The sequence below is a fragment of the Apodemus sylvaticus genome, chromosome 7 (genome assembly GCF_947179515.1).
Source record: "Apodemus sylvaticus chromosome 7, mApoSyl1.1, whole genome shotgun sequence".
Lineage (NCBI taxonomy): Eukaryota > Metazoa > Chordata > Mammalia > Rodentia > Muridae > Apodemus > Apodemus sylvaticus.
Genome location: NC_067478.1, coordinates 13911166 through 13934566, shown reverse-complemented (window position 1 = coordinate 13934566; position 23401 = coordinate 13911166). Strand labels below are relative to the sequence as shown.

At 42.5% G+C, this 23401-nt stretch overlaps 2 protein-coding genes across 9 annotated transcripts in view; both read left to right on the top strand.

Annotated features, from left to right (window-relative positions):
- Map4 (microtubule associated protein 4) overlaps positions 1–23401 on the top strand; it is a 142285-nt gene that overhangs the window by 104775 nt on the left and 14109 nt on the right. For 5 of the 8 annotated variants that reach the window (XM_052187162.1, XM_052187160.1, XM_052187159.1 and 2 more), the window contains exons 9-13: positions 16494–16600; positions 17718–17939; positions 21317–21500; positions 22144–22203; positions 22315–22607. In XM_052187162.1, coding sequence (XP_052043122.1) covers positions 16494–16600; positions 17718–17939; positions 21317–21500; positions 22144–22203; positions 22315–22607 — 866 coding nt within the window. The remainder of the gene's footprint in view (positions 1–16493; positions 16601–17717; positions 17940–21316; positions 21501–22143; positions 22204–22314; positions 22608–23401) is intronic. The other 3 variants (XM_052187163.1, XM_052187161.1, XM_052187158.1) reach the window with 1 other exon arrangement.
- On the top strand, positions 5683–7609 carry LOC127688489 (uncharacterized). Its single transcript, XM_052187164.1, is given in 2 exon segments — positions 5683–5892; positions 5895–7609. Coding segments are annotated over 2 exon segments (1530 nt in total). The 5' UTR covers positions 5683–5853; the 3' UTR covers positions 7386–7609.

Below are 23401 nucleotides of genomic sequence, written 5' to 3'. Positions count from 1 at the left end.
AAATAGAACCAACTCTTAACAGTATTATACATGTCCTTCCAAAGAAGATATGCTTAAGAATAATGAAATATGTTTCCTGTTATTGTTAGGAGACATGACATACTAACAGATACAACCCTTTAAAAAAAAAACCTATCAATCTTTATATAACTACATATATAAATACGCGGTTATAATCATGCTTTAGGCAGGTCTTACTACAGCAGTCCTGGGATGGGGTGGGACGTCTCTTCAGATGTCAGCAGGGAAATGGACTGCAAAGAGGTGAGCAAACACTTGGTTCAGTTTGATGTAGTCAGACTGGATCAAACTTTTCCAGATAATTTTTTTGTGAGCATAATTAAACACAGTACAATTTGAAAAAAATAAATTATCCTAGTGTAATATAATCCCTCATGCACAAGGAAGCATAATTACATAAAAACTGAGCTCAAGGTGTATACCATTTCTTCCCTGAACATGGATTTTTGCGATGGGCTACCTGTATTTTAGCTTAAGAGCATAAGGAAGGATTTGGCCTGTTTAGACATACAGAGAGCATGAAGGCCATTGGGTCTATTAGATTGTGTGGTCTTGACTATGAGAGTTTGGGGGAAACTCTGGATACATAGATACTGTAAGGGTCATGGTTGTGGGGGCTTGGGGGAAGCCCCTGGCTATATGGGTTAGATTACTAGCCACCTCTGGTTCTGGTTGTAAAAACTTGATAAAACCTAGCCTAAAAGGTAATGCAGATCACCAGACTGTTAATCACTTCCAATTCTCAGGTTTCTGGACGGAAAAACAAGTTATATATCCTTCCCTTTGACAGGGCAGTCCTTTGCATGTTTAACAATCCTGGTTTCTCTGGCCTTCTTTAGACAGAAGGACTTCTGCTTCCAACACTGGGATGTCTGAAACTCTCAGTGAGTCTCTATAATACTAGGATTACAGGCATTTTCCAATGTGCCATATATGCTCTGAGGGTTTGACTTAGTATAAATTTTATATTTACTCTTAACTTTGAGTCAGTTATTGAGGATTACTGAACCTTACCTGTCTTGTCTCCATTTATTTGGTAGTCAAATGGTGTTGCACATGGATTTCAATTTTATAGTGTCGGGTGTTATGGTTATCTCAATAGATAAAGGTACTTGCTACTGAGACAGATGGCCTGAATTTGATTCTCATTGCTCCATGGCAGTGGACATATAGGAGAGAATGGATTTTTCCTGCAGGTTGTCCTATCCACCACATAAATGCTGTAGCATACACACGCACACAAACACACAAACACAATAAATAAAATTGATGCTTACCATATATTGGAGAATGATTATTATCTATCTGGTTACCCTTAGAAGAAGAAGACGTGTTTCTGTCTGTCTTTTTTGGATTTGGTTTGTTCGAGACAGGGTTTCTCTGTATAGCCCTGGCTGTCCTGGAATTCACACTGTAGACCAGGCTGGCCTCGAACTCAGAAATCTGCCTGCCTCGGCCTCCCAGAGTGCTGAGAATAAAGGCATGTGTCACCACTGTCTGGCTGAACCTCTCTTTTAAAGATTTAATTGTTTTATGCATGAGTACACTGTAGCTGTCCTTAGACACACAAGAAGAGGACATTGGATCCTATTACAGATGGTTGTGAGCCTCCGTGTGGTTGCTGGGATTGAACTCAGGACCTCTGGAAGAGTAACCACCTCCTGACCCCTGAGCCATCTCTCTTTTTAATTAGAAGTGTTAATTGGGTTTTTTTGTTTTGTTTTGTTTTCTTTTTTTCCGAGACAGGATTTCTCTGTATAGTCCTGGCTGTCCTGGAACTCACTTTGTAGACCAGGCTGGCCTTGAACTCAGAAATCCACCTGCTTTTGCCTCCTAAGTGCCGGGATTAGAGGCGTGCGCCACCACTGCACGGCGTCAGTTGGGTATTTTTTGTTGTTGTTTTGGTGTTTTGTTTTGTTTTAGGACAATTTAATACAATCTGTAGCTATTTCCCAATAAAAAGATGTATAATAATTAGTATATATATTTTTTATTGTTTTTGCTTGCTTGTTTTGAGTTTCTCTGTATAGCCCTGGCTTACTTGAAACTCACAGAGATCTGTTTCCCTTGCATTCTGGCATCCTGCACATGAAGAAGTGTGCAGCCATGCACCGCTTACTCTTAGTTTAGGACTAAATTCTGGTCCTTTGATTCTTCTGGTATTTTCTACACTAACTTTGTTTGATTTACTGCTGTATTCTTCTTAGCATCTAGTGTATAGTTTTACATATTTTTTAAATTAAGAATGAATTAGCTTCAGTTAAACTTAGCCTCTTTGGAAATGAGGAAGTAAAATATTTTTTCAGTATCCTGTTCTCTCTCTCCTTGGCATTTTCATGCCTCGTTCAAGTTGAGAAAAACTTTAGCAGGTTTCTTTACATATGATGCATATTGTTCTAGGCAAGAAGGATGAGGCAAAATGTATGGAGGTACATGAGGGAAGCCTGATTTCAACATGTCAAAAAAAAAGTCATCTTATGGCATCCCCCTTTTTTTGTAAATGGAAGCACAAGTTTGGAAGGGTATTTCATATGGCTTATAGTATTGTACTTCTTGTTAGCTATTTCACTGGAAATCAGGTAGCACTTAGTGACATCATCCATAGGGGCATGGGACAGTTGGAGACCCTGTAGACAGGCCCTTTGCCCGTTCAAAGCCTGTTCTCCTTCCTATCTGGCTTCATTTCTTTCATTTCAGTTTGCTAGATCTCATCAACTGTTTGCCAGCAGCTGGGAATGTCAGTTTATGGTAAGAAAATATCTTGGTGTGAAACTTGAAGTAATTTATAAACCCAGAAATTTTAACAGTTTCAAAACCCTTATACATAAATAAAATATGCTCAGCATATAAAGAAAAAAGCATTTGTAATCTTAGGAGAGGGAGTTGCTACTATTTCACTACTTGAGAAGCACCCATTTCATAATCCTCTGAGGCTGCCTGCCCTTTGCAGTACCTGTCCACTGCCTGGTGTTTGACTTCCTCAACAGTGCTTTCTCGCAGCCCAGGTTGGTTAACCTTCCTTCCTCCACCTCCCATGGACGGCAGACTTTTGTGTTTCTCTGCTCAGCTTGACCTTTTCCCCCCCAAGCATATTAATGGAATTTACAGCTACCATTTATTAAAATGTTTTGCTCAGCACTGTTGTAAACTCTTTTGAATTCTCAGTTAACCCTCAAATAATCTTACTTGGCTGATACTGCCATCATCTTGGTTGAAATAGGCCATCTAAATATGTTTACAAATGTGGGTTATCCTGCATTGACTAGAGGCGGGGTTAATCACATAGCCTCTACACTGAAATAAAGTTTTGTATTTATAAGTCTCCTTACAAAGAATACTAGCATTTCTCTTCTGCCATGTTGGAGCTAGCAGCCTGGCCTCCCACACGGCACATGCCCTCCACCGTGAGCTGCCCTGCTGAAGGAACTTCTGCCCATTCTCTCTCTGACTTTTAGTCTCTGGCTGACAGAGCATTAGGCAATTCAAGAAACATGGTAAAGACAAACCTATAAACTTCATGATTGTAAATGTGAAAGTAAATGGGACTTTCCTGTTTTTCCCTGTGACATATCCTCAGAAGGAAGATGATCAGCTCATCTGTGGGCAAATTCAAAATGTTACTCTCTAAACTGTCAGCAGCTGTGTGGTAGTGGTGGCGGCAGCACAGCAGTGCATGCCTTTAATCCCAGCACTTGGGAGGCAGAGTCAGGCGGATTTCTGAGTTTGAGGCCAGCCTGGTCTACAGAGTGAGTTCCAGGACAGCCGTTGGAGGCCAGCCTGGTCTACAGAGTGAGTTCCAGGACAGCCAGGGCTACACAGAGAAACCCTGTCTAAAAAACCAAAACAAAAACAAAAAACCAAAAAAACAAAAAACTGTTTAGCAGTGGTGTCATTTGTATAAGTTTGCACACAAATGAACATTGCCTGCTGCTTTGCAAATAATAGACATACATATGAGCCACGTGCTACGGAGATGTAGCAAAAGGGTCTGAGTCTCCATAGAAGAACAAGAAGAGTTCTGGGTCTGAAAGACGTTCCCAAGCAAAGCATTAGAGAGCTCATGTGTTGGCATAGTGGCAGGCAGTTGCATGGAGTATTTGAGGAGGTGGCAGATGTCATGATGTCATTGCAGATAGGTCATTGGAGAACCAGTGAAATCTCTGATACCTTTTGAGTTTAGATTGGGGAAGAGAGGATAAACTGCTCAAGGCTCTAGGGAGTTCTAGGTGCCTCCAGAGACAGGGTATCTGGAAATAATAGGTGGACAGGGTTTTGTTTCTGTTAGGTTTTAGTTGGATCTCTACCTTTTCCTTATGCTTGTTGATAGAGTTTTCATGTTCTTCATTTTAGTGCTTTGAGTTTACATGAATCAGATTACTAACTTCAGTCATTTTATTCTGTCTGTTCACTTCCCAACTTTTGAATGTTAATCAGGGAGAGTCATGATGTTCTTGAGTTGAACATGTACTAAGATATGTTCCAGTAAAATATGATAAGATTCAGTAAAATATGGTTTTGAATATAGATTGTGTAACTATTAATATATCCAAATAAGAAAACAGATTATAACTTCTTAACCTTCAGTTTATATTAGTAAGGAGTACTGTCAGTCATGCTAATTAGAATTACTGACTTTCATTGTAATGATAATTTATTAGGACTGTTTCCTGGAACTGGTAACAGAACAGTTGGTCAATCTGGAATAAAGTGTTGCCTTGGCAACTAATGAGAATGCAGAGAAACCAACCATGGAGCATAAAATTTACAAGGCTCTGAACAGGTTAAATACCAACCCCAGGCACAGAAAACTAGAAACATCTGCCAGTACATCTGACTGTACAAAACCCCTTGAAACCTTGTATGACATTAGAAACTGCCTTGTGACCAGACACAGGAATCCATGTACTCTTAAGAGCACAGAAACCAACCAGTAGAACTGATGGGGTTTTAGAAATCCTACCTAATTCAGGTTTTGAATTTTATAAGAAAACAGAGACAGTTGTGTGGAAAAGATCGGCCAATTGTGGAAAAGCCTAATATCTTAAGTTTGATCCCAGGAACCCACAAGGCTGAAGGGAACTAACTCCTGAAAGTTGGTCTTTGACTTGTAAATGGTCTGTGCTGAGTATGCTTACTTTAAATAGAGAGGGAGGGAGAGAGGAGAAAGCTCTCTCCAGGATGGGAGTGGGCCAGTGAGAGGAGAAGAGAGGAGAGGCTGTTACAGGTGAGTGTGGATTATATCCAGTGAGAGAATGGGGTGCACTGCTGTGACAGCTGTGACCCACCCTCTCTCCGAGGAGTGGGATGCCTCTGTCTTCATTTAACATGAAGGTCTTTAAGTGAAAATTCGAGCAATTTTCTGGAATCATTATTCTTCAGCAGTTACAGCCAAGAATTGGCAAGTGAGCCTTGCTTATTTTAAAACAGTTTTTCTTGAGTGGGTGAATTCAGCAGGTTAGGCATAGAATGAGATAAAAGAATGTGTGGGTATACATATATCTATATCAGTGAAAGCTGACATAATTACTGTCCTCCATGCCTGAATTGGCACCATACTGTATTTTAAATTATATGACTGACAGAGTCCTAGCTAGCAGGAAATTATGTATACAGATTAACACACAGTGGCGGTCTTTCTCTTTTTTTGTTCATTCTTCTCTTTTTACACCTGGTAAATACATTTAGCACCCAACTGCTTGAGGAGAAAGGGGGACTGGGAGAACTAGAGAGCTTACCATGAACCCCAGGAGCTTGCTGTGATGTCACTGCAAGACCCGGTGTGAGCGTGGGTGGTGCGAGAGCTCCAAGAGTGAGTGGGGAGCAGTGAAAGGGATGTGGCTGCCAGAGAAGCAGCCAGCCGCGCTCACTGCCTCTCACTGCTGCGGGCGGGCGACCAGCTCTCTAAAGGCAAGCCTCCAGAGTGCGGAATGGACTCCCCGAAAGAAATGGATGGATTTGAATGGCAGAGGACAGAGGGTAAACTGAATGAAATCGGGCTGAGTGTCAGCATGGATGGGCAGCTGAAAGACGGGCTTGGGAAGAATTCCAGCTTCCTGGAACAGAATAAACTCGGCTTTATTGAGGGGAAGCCAGACAAAGAACTTAACATTGAAAAGCCTAACAAGGCGTATCAAGCAACCTCCAGTCACCTTGAGAGCAGGTATGTGATTTCAGGAACCTGCCAGCCCTCGGAGGGGTACTTAGTACACCAGAAGGCAGCTGAGTTCCACCTGGGACTCTCAGAAGGGCAAGACAAAGCCACTACAGTTCCGGGGAAGGCGGCAGCGGAGAGTGGACTAGACATGAAGACCCAGCCGGAGCTAAGCTCTCCCAGGGCTGCTGACACTCTCGCTCAGCACAGTGAGGAACAAGAAACCAGTGCTGGGAACCCCAACTTTTACTCAGTGACTCAGAGCCCTCAGACCTCAATGGCTGCAACTCCGGGAAAAGAGAGGAATGGCCTTGTTTCCAGCTTCTCGGTGATTGGGGTGATGGATGATAACTCTGGGCAGCTTAATAAGTCCCCATTACTGGTGGCTATCACCCACCCAGACCCAACTAGTGAGCATATGCCCACCACCAGCCCACCAGTCACTGTGGTGGGATTCACTCAGGAAAATTTGAATGCAGACTTTCATAGCCCTGGCCAGGATAAGGAGTTGGAGAAATTAAGTTGTACCAAGGAGGGGCCTATGCATGACCAAGTCCCCCAGCAGAAGAAGGCAATCCGAAGAGCCCTGTCTGAGTCTTACCATCTCTCAGTGCCCCCAGCTGTGAATCTTGCTGATAAGTACCCTGAACTGCCTGCCCGAGAGGAGCTTCCTTCTGGCCTGCTGCCTCCCACCAGTAACCCAGTGCCAAGCCCTATGCCTAGGAAGCTGGGAGTGCCTGCTGTGAGGCGCTCCATGACAGTGGCTGAGGACCAGTCAGTTAGCTGCAGGTGGAGTGCTGGGGAACTGCCCAGCCTGTCTGCCTCTCAGGTACCTACTCCTCTACCCTTCGAGGAATCAGTAGCCAAGGAGAGAGAAGAACTGATCCACTTCAGCAATGACAGCGACAGCTCTGGGAAGAAGGAACTGGGCATTGCCGGGCTGTATCTCCACAGTAATCTGGAACAGATTCCCGAAGGAAGCAGCAAGGAAAAGGGGCAGGAAGATGCTGGTGGGACAAGAGTTGATTCATGTCCCTTCATCTGCCAGGGAGGTGAGAAACAGCTTATGGCACTGGCAGGGAAGAAAGAAATTGAGGTCAGTGCAACCCGTAGCACTCCATCGTTGCTGTGCAAAGAGACCCCACGTGATGGTATGTTTCTAAATTTTGCCTCCACTGGGAACTGGCAGACAGTGAGGAAGAAGCCAAAGTGATAGATTACGACAGGAGCATCAGCAGCTTGCTACTCCTGGAGGCTGGGGCTGCCTCTGGGAAGGCTTAATTCCCTTGGTAGAAGCATTCTGGGAATGAGGCAGGAGAACAAAGTGAATCTGGCTGAGTCAAGCTGAATGCTTCTCTGTGGATGCTGGCTGGCTGGCTGGGTTGGCGAGGGGTGGGGGCAGAAGTGGTGGGCATTAAAAACTAGGGCTGCTTAACCTCATGCCACCCTCCCTATCCCATCCCCCACCCCTCCACCCCTCTGATCCCATTGGTTTGAACCAAATGATTCTTGAGCTCTGACCATCCCACTGCTGCTGATTGATTCACTCGCCTGTAAAATGAATCACTTTGTTTAGAGTCACAGTAGGCTTATCAGTACTAACCACTGCTGAGTTGCAGTTTGGATGGAAGCTGTCTTCCCTTCTGCTTTTGAGAAGGATTTACTTTTGTTGAAATTGAAAGAAAGCCTTTTATACCTGGCTGTTTAATATTCTCCCTGTGTCCTTCCTGTGTGACCCTGTGGTGTTTCTAGTTTTCTCTTCCTGTATGTGTTTTGAGGATTTGTGTGGGGGTTGGGAGGAGGAAGAGGAGTAGAAGGAGAAAGGAAATTGGGGAGAAGAGAGACTTTGGACCTATAGATGGTTTCTCACCGCCTCTCTTCCTGTGAATGCCTTCTGTGCCCTCTTCATTGCCTTTTCTTTCCTTCCCCATTGCGCTCCCCTCCCCCCCCCAATTGTTGGTAGACTAAAGAAGCTGTTTTTTCTCTGGGTCCACAAAGGACCATGATTCACAGTGAATAGTGTTTGTTAACTGGCATTTAAAACACAACTTTTATTATGGTTTGTGGTTTTCTTTTTTTTTTTTTGTTTGTTTGGTTGGTTGGTTTTGGTTTTTTAAGTAGTCACTTTTCCTAGGATCCATTCTCAGTATTCTCTTGAGTACATTTAAATGAAATGTTATTTTAAATTTATAATTGGTCGGCATGTACCATGGTTTGTGTGCAGAAACCAATCTTTCCGGCCTTCCATGAGTTCTGGGATTGTGTGGCAAGTAGTTTTATGTGAGCAGCCATCTAGGGACACTAGTAGATTCTTTTGTTTTTATTTTAAATGGACTAGGCAAAAAAGCTTATGTTTCCTTTGTAGTCTCTTATGCAAAATTGTAAAAATCTAGGTGCCCTGAATCTTTGTAATCTCTAGAAGTAGCAGGATTTAGAAAGTCCTCATGAATAGGATCCTCTGATCTTTCTGTCCAGCCCCAGAAACCCATGATGGTCGTGGAGAGGTTGTGCTATGCACCCTTTAGGCAGTAATAAGTAAAGACATTTTTTACTTTCTTTTAATTGTTCTTACCTCCTTCCTTTCCTCGTTCCCTTTCATTTCTATTGGGGTGTGGGGCATTTTAGGGGGATACTAGGGGTTAAGTCTCTCTCTCAGCTCATGGTATATACTATACATGGCTTGGCCGATTGCCAAAACTCTCCCTGACTTCAGTATGTCACACAGAACTGTAGTCTTTTTTTCTTCCAAGCCTGGCTGGTTAATGATGTGTGAGGATTTTGTTAGTTTCAGAACAGGTTTATTCTAAAAGGTTTGTGCTGGTAGGAAAAACATACTAAATGACTGACAAACCTACTAATTCATTCACCTGTAAATCTGAATCACAATCTATGATTTCCAACACTAAGACATACAGTAATTAACACTATATGTCATTTGGCAGTCACTGGCTGGGTACTAGAAATTGTCGATATCCTTAAGCAACTTAACCACCTAGTCAAGGGCTTGGTGGGGTATGGCTGAGGGGTTCATGAGTCATGAAATGTTATTCTATGGGAGACATTTAAGCCAGAATTTTAAAAACAGAATTGCTGACAGAGATAAAAACTTCCAGATAAAGAACTCAGGTAAACAAAGATTTGAAGCCAATGCTGGTTGTGGAGGTGCATGCTTCTAATCCTAGCCCTTGAGAGGCTGAGGCAGTAGAATTTCTCTGAGTTTGCTATCAGCCTGGGCTATCGAGTAAGAGCCTGGCAAAGAGACAGTGGAACCAGGCAGCAGTTACACAGGCCTTTGATCCCAGCACTTGAAGAAGAGACAAGTTTGAGGCTAGCCTGGTCTAGTTTCAGAACAGCCAAGGATACACAGAGAAACCCTGTCTTGAAAAACCAAAGAGAAAAAAAAGAAAAAAGAATAAGAGAGACCGTGGGACGGAGAAACCAGTTCGAAACCTAGATGGCTTTATTCATTTTAATGAATATTTATATACAGGATAAAGAAGTATCTCATGGAATCCAAGTCACAAATGTGTATATCTAGCCTGTGGCTAATCTGTGTCTTCAGGGTTCTCTGCTGCTCCTGAACACATGCTGCTTTCCCTTACCCCAATCTGGGAATTATTTGGTTGTCATCTAGGAAAAAAATGGATAAAATACCTAGAAATGGACATCCAGTCTTACTAAGTTTCAAACGCTGTACTGAGAAATTTCTTGACTGTTTCCTGGAAATAACACAGCCCAAGGTCCATGTGGGGAAGACTCCTCTGTTCCTGGTATAGGTAGGATGAACTGGAAGAGGTAAGACAACTACAGTTTCCAGCCTAATGATGAAGACCCAGACAGGGGGATGGCAAATTTTAGGGTAGCGTGGTTTACAGAATAATGTTAAGTTTAGCTTGGACAGCTTAGTGATTGATTGATTGATTGATTGATTGATTGATAGATAGATAGATAGATAGATAGATAGGAAAAAAGTAAAAAATGTAGGTTTCGTCTAATAACCAGAACATGCACTAGAAAATCCTCCGATGTACTAATATGAGAGATTCTAAATGCTATGTAAATTAATCTGAAGAGAACCAGAGCCTTGGTGGTTTCCCAGCTGATAATTCACTTCTACAATCGGGAATGCTATTTCTTTCCCATAAATAAACTAAATTTATTTCTGACCATTGAAAAAGAAAACAAGGGCTGGAGAGATGGCTCAGCGCTTAAGAGCATCAACTGCTCTTCCAAACGTCTTGAGTTCAAATCCCAGCAACCACATGGTGGCTCACAACCACCTGTAACAAGATCTGACACTCCCTCTACTGGAGTGTCTGAAGACAGCTACAATGTACTTACATATAACAAATAAATAATTAAAAAATATTAAAAAAAAAAAAAAAAGAAAGAAAAAGAAAACAAAAACAAACTACCAAAAAGGGCAGAGGTTGTGTCTAGTGATAAAGGACCAGCATGATCCTGGGTTCAGTCCCCAGTACTTCAAAAGGACAACAAATCAAAACACTGTAGTTATAAACTGACTATAGTGGGCATGCTGGTGCTTGCATTTAGGAAGGTCAAGGTCACCCTGGTCTACACAGCAAGTTCTAGTACAGTCAGGGCTATATGGAGCTACCATGCCTCACAAAAATCAGTAACACGGGAAAACAAAAAAAACATGCAAAATGGAAACCAGTATGGTGGGTATTCTGAGGGTGGGGTGGTTGGGATGGGGGATTGCTAGAAATCTGAGCGTAGTTTTCCAAGCAGGTAGTACCAATACTGGAAGAACAGCCTTAGGAAGGGATTAATATAATGAACTCTTTCAGACATTCTCTAATGAAACACTGGCAACATTTGGCTCATATCCTCCAGTGGTGTCTAGTAAGGTTATCCCAGGGGCAAAGAGGAGGTCCTCTGTGAAAAGTCTGGACGGACAGCAGCAGTTCATGCTTTTGTTAATAGATGGAGATGCTACTTTCACATGCAAACAATATGACGTCATTAAGTGTCTGTGCAGCTTACCAAAAACCCTGTGCCAGTGAAAAGTGTCAGCTAGAGCCAGTGGCAGCAAGTCTCATTTGTTGAGACCTGCCTTTAGTTAGCTTTATAGAACAGAAGTATTAAGTTGTTAAGTTTTTGTCACAGTTAAACTAAAATTATTTGTGTTTTAAACTAAGACTGCATATGGCTCAAATAAATATACACACACACACAGAGAAAATGTTCTGCATTAGAAAACCTGTCAAGTTAAGATTTTTTATTTTAAAGGATAGGAAGCCAGGCAGTGGTGGCACATGCCTTTAATCCTAGCACTTGGGAGGCAGAGGCAGGTGGATTTCTGAGTTTGAAGCCAGCCAGGGCTATACAGAGAAACCTTGTCTTGAAAAACAAAACAAAAAAAGGAAAAGGAAAGCCTAAGAAAGTCTAGTTGTAAACTCTGTATTTCTGCCCATTCGCGGCATTGAGCAGTCTGCCTGTGGCGTGGAGCTTTTATGACACCATCATTCTCGTCTCTACACTCAGCAGAAGCAGCCGTTGACCATTCACCCACAGTAGCAGCGATTTCAGGGATGTCGGGCCACCCATCCCCTGCCATCACCTGTAATAGAATTGTGGGTATCTATAAACTGCTTTTCTTGATAGTTCCGCCCTGCCTCTACACAGAGGCGGGAGAGAAACCTATGTAGGTTATTTTTTCTATCCATTTCTGTCTAGCAGCAAGTCAAAACCAAATAGAAAACCTATCTTCCCCTCCCCCCACATTCCCCACTCAGCCTGAGAAAAGTCCAGGACCTGCATTCTCCTTCCCATTACCTCACTCCTACCACGTGATAACCAGTGACCCAGGGGGCTGCTTTCAGTTCTTTCAGGCAGTACTAGCATGGACTGAGGGCCTCGGTAAGGCCAGAAGGACATAGGAGGACAGAAGTTATACTGCTGGGGCTCTGAATCCTAATCTACAAGTTAAATATAAAAGGGCAATTGTTGGGAGGGGGGAAATTGGGAAAGGTTTTACCATTGGCAATGTAAATGAAGAAGATATTCAATAAAAAATAAAAAACGGGTGGTTGTCTGCTACAGTACAATATTAGAATTTTAAAGCAGACATCAAAAAATTTGCTTTGGGATGGGGGCATTATCTTGGAGATAGGGGAGGAGGTATGGGATGTAGAACAGTCAGAGGGTGGACCAGGAGGGGAATAAAGTCTGTAATGTAAAAAAAAGAATAAATTTAAAAAATAGATAAAAATTTGCTTTAACATCTACACATTTTCTTGAAGAAAAGAAAAATGAGGGCCGAGTAAGATATCTCACTTAGTAGATAAAGATACTTGCTGGCAACCTGAGTTCGGTCCCTGGCACCCTCATGGTAGAAGGAGAGAGCCAGGTGCCACCGTGGGTCATCCGTCCTGTGACTTCAATAGGCACACGGTGGTATGCACGAGCTCATGTATTTACATCCTACCCTATATGCAGTAAGTAACAATTTTTTAAAAGTCATAAATCATTTTTAAAAACCACTTTACTGCATGCATTGATTGATTGGGTGGGGTTGGAGAGGTAAATCAGAGGACAACTTAGAAGGACTCCATTCTTTCCTTCCAGCATGTGGTTACTGGGGATTATATTCAGGTTGTCAGACATAGGAGCATGTGATTTCATTTTAAGCCATCTTGCTGACCCCTAAAATGCTTTTAAATAAAAAAGAAATGAAAACTTAGGAAATTCCCAGAAAGAAATAGAAGGTTTTTTTGTTTTTGTTTTAAGATTTATTTATTTATATGAGTACCATCTTCATACACGCCAGAAGCGGGCATCACATCCCATTATAGATGGTTGTGAGGCACCATGTGATTGCTGGGAATTGAACTCAGGACCTCTGGAAGAGCAGTCAGTGCTCTCAACCGCTGAGCCATCTCTCCAGCTTGAAGTTATGTTTTTTTTAAAAAGACCAAATGTTAATTGTAGATATTGTAAAAGAGAGAGAAACATCAAAAGTAAGAGCTGTCAGCTTAGCTGTACATACCTGATATCCCAGGAGTCAGAGGCAGGAGTTTGCCTCCAGTTCATCCTGCTAAAACACAGTTCAAGAACAACCTGGCTGACAGAGTTGAAACCTTTTCTCATTAAGAAACAATCCAGCCAGGCGGTGGTGGCGCATGCCTGTAATCCCAGCACTCTGGGAGGCAGAGGCAGGCGGATTTCTGAGTTCGAGGACAGCCTGGTCTACAGAGTGAGTTCCAGGACAGCCAGGGCTATACAGAGACCCTGTCTCGATAAAACCAAATAAAAAAAAAAAAAAAGATTAAAGAAACAAAACCCAAATCCCTAAAACAATTAAAATGGGATAGAACCCGTGAATCGGAGAGGTGATCAGCTCAGTGCGGATCACTGGGGATTCGTGAATTTGCCAAATGAGTAGAAAGTATTCAGTTCAATTATTTGAATAATAGCAAAAAAAAAAATTAGAATGATTCTCAGAAGGACAGGGACAATAATGAAAAACCTGAGCATTGCTACTACCTTCAGAGTCTCTAGAGGAGAAAGGATGCATGATTCAGTGGCTCTTATAAGATATCATCATCTAGTATACCAAATTTGGCAAAAGACAGTAGCAAAAGGATTGAAGTGTCCAGTGGTTGTAGTCACATGCTTTTAATCCTAGCACTTTGCAGGCAGAGGCAATTGGATCTCTGTGAGTTCAAGTCCCTCCTGGTTTACATAGTGAGTTCCAGAAGAGCTAGTACTACACAGAGAAACCCTGCCTCAAAAAAAATAAATAAATAAAAATAAAAATAAAATAAATAAAAAATAAATAAAAAATAGGGCTGGAGAGATGGCTCAACAGTTAAGAGCACTGACTGCTCTTCCAGAAGTCCTGAGTTCAATTCCCAGCAACCACATGGTGACTCACAACCATCTGTAATGGGATCTGATGTCCTCTTCTGGTGTGTCTGAAGACAGCTACAGTGTACTCATCCTATATATAAAATAAATAGGATCTTAAATAAATAAAAGATTCAAGAAACTGAACAAATTCTAAATGTAGAAAATCTCCAAACATCTCATAACTAGGCTTCTTTTTTAGTTTTTTTTAATAAAAAGAAAATTAATCTTGAAAGCAGCAGAGAGGGACTCCTCAGAAACCAGAGGACATTGCAATAGCAGGTGTTTTCTTAGGGTTGTGAACAAGAGATAAATCTTTTATGCCTGTGTGTTTGTATGTATGCAGCTGCATATGACATTTGTAATACCATTCCCTGCCTTTGAGACAAGCTGTCTTACTGCCCTGTAGCTAGCTCACCATTGCCACTAGGCTGCCTAGCCAGTCTCTACTTACTGCACACTGGGATTACAAGCATGCATTTTCCCTTTGGTTCTAAGGATCAATCATAGGTCTCCATTTGTCTGCTTTGCCTACAGAGCTCTCTTCAGTCCCTAAGGTAGGGTTGGGGAGGGGGGCTCAGACTATAGCTCAGCAGTAGTGTGTGTGCCTAAAATGTGCAAGTCATGAGTTCTACTTCAGAAAATAAAAGTAAAGTGGGGTGTTTTAAGGACCTTAAATAGAAGTAAAAGTTCAGTAGTAGTTTATTCAATGAATTCCAAAAAATTCTAAAAGAACCGACTGTGGTGGTGCAGCCTTTAATCCCAGCACTTGGGGGGCAGAGGCAAGCGGATTTCTGAGTTCCAGGCCAGCCTGGTCTACATAGTGAGTTCCAGGGCAGCCAGGGCCACACAGAGAAACCCTGTCTCGAGAAAAAGAAAAAAAAAAAAAAAAAAAAAAAACCGAAAAGAAAGGAAGGGAAGGAAAAAAGAAAGAAATTCTAAAAGATATTCAATTAATCCATACAACACCAAGAGGATCTAAGATATAAACTGTCAACTCTTTGTCCTTAATATTTATGTTTATTTCATCGATTTTTTTTTTATATGTTTGTATATTGCATGCATGTAGTGCCCATGGATCCCTTGGGACTGGATCTGTTTTCAACAGGGGTGCTGAAAAGTCAGAGCTCTTAACTTTTGAGATCTCTCCAGCCCTTGCTGTTTGGTTTTGAGATAGGAACTCATACCCAGGCTGGCTTCACTCTCACTATATAGATAAAGCAGGCTTTGAATGCTGGCTGCTACTGCCTCTCTCTGAACTTGAATTATATGCCTGTGCTTACATTCATATTTTCAAGACATTAGCATTTCTATGACTTATTTTCATATTTTTTTGACCTTTTTGAGGGGAGTATGGATTGTTAGCCTAACATGATGAATTGATAACCTGGGCCTGGGCGCAGTGGCACAGGCCTCTAATCAGAGCATTCCGGAGATTGAGGGAAGAAGATCAGGAATTGAAGATAGCATCTGCTGTACTAGAGCCAGCCTTCAGGAAAAAAAAAGAGCAAGCCCCAGGGGATGTAGCTCAGGAGGGAGCTTGTTCAACTAGCATCCCCAAAGCCTAGGTTTGTACCACAGAAACGTGGTGCAACATCCTACAATTCCAGCGCCCCAGAGGTGAAGACAGGAGACTCAGACCTCATCTTCATGTGTGTAGTGATTTCTAGGCCAACCCTGGTAACATAAGAGTCTATCTTAAAATACCAGTAATAAGAGTTATTTATGTAATCTCTTTGGATTTGAGATTTTTTTTTTCCTTTGGTTTGGCAGTTGTCTTTGGATTTTGCTATACTTTGGTTATAGATTTTGTGCCAGAGCAGAAAAGGATTGCACATTTCATAGTTGTCATAGTGCTCCTAGGCATAGCTTGTTGACATCGGAAGTATTTCCCTTCTGTGGAGAGTTTTTCTGGCTTAGGCTGATGACTTTATTTTCCATGGCTCATGGCCTTGTTAGAAATCTAGGTCACAGTTAGAATTGGAGCAGCTTAATCTCACATCCTCTGCAGTGTGGCTCTTTACAGGGAAAGGAAGTAAGGGAGTTATTGAACCATCTGGCTCTGGCCCCATCTCTCAGCAGCCTTCATCCTAAGGGATAGACTATGGTAGGAATGGGTTTTGTCCCTATCGTTCTCAGAGCATTGGTGTTTGGGTGACAGAAGCTCTTTGTTGCTATCAAGGGGACAGGAAACCAAACCTTAAAGGCTGTTTCCTTGCCCTGATCGTCAGGGAAAGTCCTCCTTTGATTACTTCACACAGAGACAAGTGCTCAGGGCTCCTAGAATTGTGATCCCAGGGAGGACAGGCTGCCTTCTCAGCAGCATGGCCCTTCAGGGTTCTTCGGAATGGAGCTCCAGTCATGGCACTCTTAGTGGAGCCCTCCGTGTTTGAAATGATTGTAAAATACATTTGTTTAGGATAATTCTCGTTAACTCTCCAACCTTTAGGAGCATCCCGGCAAGAAGAAGGAAAGGCTGCTGTAGGTGTGACTGGAAATGACATCACTACCCCACCAAACAAGGAGCTACCACCAAGCCCAGAAAAGAAAGCAAAGGTAGGTGTTAGAGTGAGTGGTGGTTAGCCTTTTCTGTAATTTTTAAAAACCTTCTGCTGTTATTGCTTGAATCATAAATGCATATCTCTTTTTCTGAGCTGTCTTGTCTTTCTTCACATTTACATGCTCTTAGAAAATATATGCCATATTTTCATTTGGCCTATACCAAATTAATTAATTCAAAATCCTCTGCCTTGCACTTTTATAGCATATCTTTGTAAAATGTTCATTAAATATTTGTTTGTTTCCTGAGCTAGAGATTGAAATACCTAGACTTTGTACTTCCTAGGCACATGCTCTGCCACTGTGCCCATGGCTTTCTCAAACAGGATCTTAATGTGTCTACCATTATCAATTTATAAATGACTCACCTTTCACTTACTAACAGCAAAAAGCAATTGTAGACTTATCCTGAAATCTGTTAAGTAAAAAAATAAATGAAGGTTTCTTAGACAGAAACTAAATTTCTTCAGAAACTTCCTCCTGTATTTGGTAAATGCATAGGTTCCACATTTTATGACATAGTTATGCTATGTAAGAAAAGTAGGGTGTGATGCCTATATCTTTAATCTCGGCAGCTTGGCAACTGAGGCTAGAGGATCCTGAGTTGTCTGTCAGCCTGGACAACATAACAAGAACCTTTTTTTTCTTTTTAAAAAAACAGAAAGAAATCCAACCAGTAATAATTTTATCATTTGCTGATGGCATTATTTATAGAATGCTTACAGCTACCAAAAGTTAATGACAAAGATATTATTTAAATAGATAGTTTAGAAATCAAACTATTGGAATTTGCAGCACTGAGATTAAGAAAGCATTTCCACAGGCAGGAGGGTGTATGTAGTTCAGTAGTACAACATGTGCTTATCATGCCTAAGATCTTGTGTCTAAGAATAAAGAGAATTTCAGTATCTTAAACTTCATCTTAGTATCACTTTACTGTTTACTGAGCTCAGAAGAAAGGAATGCTAATTTTCAGTTGCATCAATCCTCATTGCTTATAATTTTACTTTGAATTGAGCAATTTATACATTTTTAATTTGTTTTTATTCTTGTCTGTGTGTTTGATGTTTTTTAAAAATTAAAAATTATAAATTAAACAACCATCAACTTAAAGCCTTTGGCCACCACTCAACCTGCAAAGACTTCTACATCGAAAGCCAAAACACAGCCCACTTCTCTCCCTAAGCAGCCAGCTCCCACCACCTCTGGTGGGTTGAATAAAAAACCCATGAGCCTCGCTTCAGGCTCAGTGCCAGCTGCCCCACACAAACGCCCTGCTGCTGCCACTGCTACTGCCAGGCCTTCCACCCTATCTGCAAGAGACGTGAAGCCAAAGGTAAGTGGCCATGCATACACTGTGCCCGGAAAAGATTCCCCTTGAGTTTCAGGTCCATAGACAGGCTCTTGTTGCTGCGGATGATGAACTGGTGGAACTGGGAAAGGGCAGGGAGGGGCACTGGTACCTTGCAAGTCAGTGTAGGTTCCCAGGGGTGCAACTGTAAACACTTGAAAATCTTTTATTCTTTTCCCTTTGTCTGCCCTGGTCAGAAGCAATATTCTATCTTCTTTAATTCTTTTCCCTTTGTTTTAACTATTCCTTACTCTTCGCCTGTTTCTGTACCTTAAGCAGTTTCCTGTGTTCCACATACAAATCAGATATTTGTCTTTCTCTTAAATCATCCTGCACAATAAAGTTTTTTCTATTACTTAGCCACATGCTGACTCACCCAGCTGAGCTCAGCAGGTCCCAGGATCATGTGACAAGTTACTTTGCTTTCAGCCTTAGGCTACTTGTGTGATCTCACTGGGCTACTTGTGTGATCTTCATCTCTCCGTCCAGTTCACATTCAGAGCTGCACTTGCTTCCATGACAGCTCCCAGAGGAAGGGAGGGCCCAGGCTATGGCTGCCTTCCTCAAGCTTTTATTTTATTTGAGAAGGACCTTTAGCCTATTTGTAGCTTTAAATTCATGGTGGGAAATGTTATCATGTTCCCATGATAACCTGGGGGTCTTCTACTTAAATCTTGTAAAGCAAACCTAGGGATCGTAGTATTAATTGAAACCCTATCTAAGAAACTGAGAAACCATATCATGGAATAGAAATGATATCTCATAAAGCTTTCTTTCTGAACCTTATTTATCCCATTTTGGATTTTTAGGAAGTTGTTTGGTTAAGAAGCTAGAGGGCAGATGACTGTCATCAAGGACAGTAGGTCCTCCCTTTAAAACAGTGCTCCTGGTCAGGGAGAAGCGTCTAGGGGCAGGGGTGGCACATGCCTTTAATTCCAGCATTTAGGAGGCAGAGGCAGGCGAATTTCTGAGTCTAAGGCCAGACTGGTCTACAGAGTGAGTTCCATAATATAAATATTGTTGTATTTTTTTAAAATCTGGGCACGCTTAAACTCAAATTGTCTTCCTAAATAAAGTGCATGCTAATAAGTGACAGAGGTAGGGTTTGAGCCTATGTCTAATGCCATTTCTGATGCCTGGACCCCTACAACACTGCTTTTTGCTATGTGGTGTTTCAACAGCAGTTCATAGGCAGCTGGCTTAAAGATGTGGCAGGTATCTAAGCACAGTGGGTATATATTTAATCAAGTCCATTATGCAGGAAGATTATGAGTTAAAGGCTAGTTTGAACTACATATCCTGAAGGAGTGACTATCATCGAAAATGTCCTTGTTCTTGTCCTTTTCAGATGAACACTTTTGACTTATCAAGAGAAGTCTTCTTTGCATAGCTTTAGCTGTCCTAGAACTTGTTCTATAGACCTGGGTGGCTTTGAACTCACAGAGACCCACCTGTCTCTGCCTTCTACATGCTAGGATTAAAAGATGTGAGCCACCACTGCCTGGCTCATGAGAACATTTTAAGAGGGGGTTTCTCTGAGGTCTCCCTTGGCCACTTCTGCCCTTAAAGCAGACAGTGGGGAACCAGTTCAGAAAAGGATATGGGAACCAACAGATTAACTGCAGCTAAAAGGGTCCCAGTCCCAGCAAATTCCCGATGTCTCATCTCACATGCTTGAATAATTTCTACCACAAGTCACTCTTATTATCATTCCTACTAGCAAAATAGTAAGACTACACTACATTGTTCTGAATCATAGTCATAGTTTGATTTGATCCTCAAAACGTTTTGTGGCTCTTACTTTGTAGTTCTGGCAAGCCTGGAACACACTTTCTAGACAAGACTGGCCTGAAACTAACAGTGATCTGTCTGTCTATGCCTCCTGACTGCTGGGATTAAAAGTGTGCTCTGTTTGGTCCTCAGACTTTGTTTTGTGTGTGTGTGTGTGTTTTGTTTTTTTGGGTTTTTTTTTTGGGGGGGGGTTGGATTTGGTTTTTTCGAGACAGGGTTTCTCTGTATAGTCCTGGCTGTCCTGGAACTCACTCTGTAGACCAGGCTGGCCTCGAACTCAAAAATCCACCTGCCTCTGCCTCCCAGAGTGCTGTGATTACAGGCGTGCGCCACCACCCCCCAGCCAGACTTTGTAATAGAATCTAGAGAGATGGTTCAAGGGTATGAATGCTTACTATTCTTCTAGAGGACCCAGTTTGTAGTTTGTAGCATCCACATTGGGCCTCTGCAGGCACCTGCCACATACACAGCAGTCATGCTCAAATGCATGCTGTGTACACAAACACACACACACATACACACACACACAGAGAGAGAGACAGAGAGAGAAAGTTGGGTTGGTAAAAAATTATAATAAAAGAGTGTAAGTCCCTGATTCTGATCCTTAGGTTCTGTGTAGGCAGTTAGACTTGTTGTTGTTGTTGTTGTTGTTGTTGTTGTTGTTGTTGTTGTGTTTTTCCAGACAGGATTTCTCTGTGTGTCCTGGAACTTGCTCTATGGACCAGGCTATTCGTTCCTTATTTTGTTTTGTTTTCTTTTCCCCTAAGTTTCTAACATTACCGTAGCTGACCCTCATTTGAACAGCATCCCTTAAGTGATATTGGTCAGGCCTGCCGTCATTGCCAGGTCTCTGCTATCAGCCTTCCCATCCTCAGTCTCTATATCATACCATCAAAGCGGGGCTGGAGCAGTGCTGTATTCTAATCTTCTTTATTCAAAGAAAGAAACAAAGTGTGGGGCACAGTGATCTTCCCAGGGGTATACTGCCTTAGGGTCTGGGCTCTGCAACCCTCAGCTCACTTTGGCTGGTGCCTACTGACCTTCAAGAGTGCCATCCTGTCGCAGTGCTCTGGGTAAGCATTACCCAGAAGTGCTAAATTAAGTGAGTGTAACTTTTAGCCTCTGATATATATGTTTATTAAGTCTTAACCAGTCAAATAGTTTCAGTGGATCTCAAGTAGAAATAGGTTGTGGTGTGGCTCTTCTCATTGGATTGATGTGGATGACTAACTTCAGAGCACCAGGCTTCTTACCTGGTCACTTGCTCTAGAGAACTTTTAGGGTTTTGTTTGGCTTTGTATTTTGGTTTCACTCTGTGGACAGGTCTATTCTGAAACTAGCTGTGTAGCTGCTTCTTGCCTCATATCCGTAACAATTCTATTACCTCTGCCTGATATTACAAGCAGTAACACTTTTCATATTACCTGGAGTCCTTGATCTTAGAACTATTTATTTCTCAAGTTAGTCACTGCAGGGGGGTCCTTAGTGCTTCCTATCTTTGATGTATGCTTATAAAACCCTCTGGGTCCAACACTAACCCATAGCTCTTGTTACCACCTTTCCATTTCCAGCCAATTGCAGAAGCTAAGGTTGCTGAAAAGCGGACCTCGCCATCCAAGCCTTCATCTGCCCCAGCCCTCAGACCTGGACCTAAAACCACTCCAACCATTTCAAAAGCCACATCTCCCTCAACTCTTGTTTCCACTGGACCAAGCAGTAGAAGTCCAGCTACAACTCTGCCTAAGAGGCCCACCAGTAAGTATTATAGTCTTCCTTCCCGTGAGAACCAGCAAGAAGAGAGTAAGGCTTTCCCTTTTGCTTCTGGCTATAATGCTGACATGTAGTGACTTCTTCATACAACAACCCTCAGTGTTCTGAACCTTGCCAGGTGGTGGCCAGGCAGGCCCTGGGTTTAACAAGCTTGCATCTCTGAGTGGGCTTAGAAGCTGTGTGTATTCAGAAAAACCTCTAACAAAGGTGACTCCTATGAATTCTCAGATAACTTAGTTATGCTGTTATTGTTTCCATAGATCCCAGCAACGTAGTGGATGCCACAAAGTCCAACTCCATGACAAAACACTTCCATTGTGTGCAAGGCCCTAGGTTCAGTCGGGGGGGGGGGGGGGTGATGGCGGGCAGGTGGGGGAGGCAAAAGCAGTTAATTCATAGGCATATTTAGTAAGCTTCTGTGGCCAAGCGGAAGTCACCACTGGGACTGATGAGAGCAGGGTGCGGTGTGGTGCAGCCTTGTGTACTTGTGCAGACTGTGTACTTGTGCTGATACTGTGTCCTAGAAACAAGCACAGTCGCTGGGTCAACATGGACATTTTGTCAAATGAGTGATGACTCTCAGCAGATCTCTTGCTAAATATATTAAAATATAAATTTGTTTATGCAGCCACCAAGACTGAGGGAAAACCTGCAGATGTCAAAAGGATGACTGCTAAGTCTGCTACAGGTAATGCCAAAGTCACCAAGTGGGAGCCTGATGACCCTGCTATCCTTCCCCAGTTCTACATCTCCCCCTCACTCTCCCTCTGAACTTCTGCCTCTTCTCATTTCTTTGCAGCTGACTCAAGTCGCTCAAAGACCACCTCTGCCAGTTCTGTGAAGAGAAACACCACTCCCACAGGGACAACACCCCCAGCAGGGATGACGTCCACTCGAGTCAAGCCCATGTCTGCACCTTGCCGGTCTTCTGGGGCCCTTTCTGTGGACAAGAAGCCCACCTCCACTAAGCCTAGCTCCTCTGCTCCCAGGGTGAGCCGCCTGGCCACAACTGTTTCTGCCCCTGATCTGAAGAGTGTTCGCTCCAAGATCGGCTCTACAGAAAACATCAAGCACCAGCCTGGAGGAGGCCGGGTGAGTGAATGAACGTGGGGATCTTAGCACTCTGCACTTGGCTTCTGCTGCTTCGCTGCCACATGCAGTCACCTGCATCATTCCGTTCAGCACCCGGGAATTTCAATCTGGGCTCTTGGCTCTCAATATCAGGGAAGGCCTGGGCTGGGTTCTGTTCTTTATCTTCCCATAAGGAGTTCCTGTTCACTGTGTGAGGATTTAGGTTTACATTCTTCTTTGGAAGGTAAAAAGAGTCCTCTATTTTATAAAAACTCTAGACAATTGGATGTATAGTTCCTCAGAGCACTTGGAAGACAGAGCAACAGAATCATTATAAGTTTGAAGCTATGGTTCCAGTGATTAGGGAGTTTGGATAGAAAGCTTCAGAAACTATGAGGGTAAGAGACTGGACATGAGCTCCATTTATTGGTTCTTACCAGACAAATTTAATATGTCTCCATCCCTTGGTATAAGAGGAATCTGTCAAAATGAGAACCAGGGTTTCCTCTTGTAAACACTCCACTGTGAAATGAGCCACATGCCCTGGCTTTTCTAAACAGTGCCTAACGTTAAGAAAGTTCTGAGGCTGGGTGTGGTGGCACAACTTTAATTCCAGCAGAGGGAGACAGAGACAGGAGGAACTCTGTCACTCACTACATGGTGAGTGAAAATGACAACAACAAAGAACATTCTGGGGCTAACAAATTAACTAAGGGGAGAAAAGCACCTACCACCAACCCTGACAGACAGCATGTATTTGATCCACAGAAACCCTGTGGTGGAAGGAGAAAGCTGGCTCCGACAAATTATCTTCT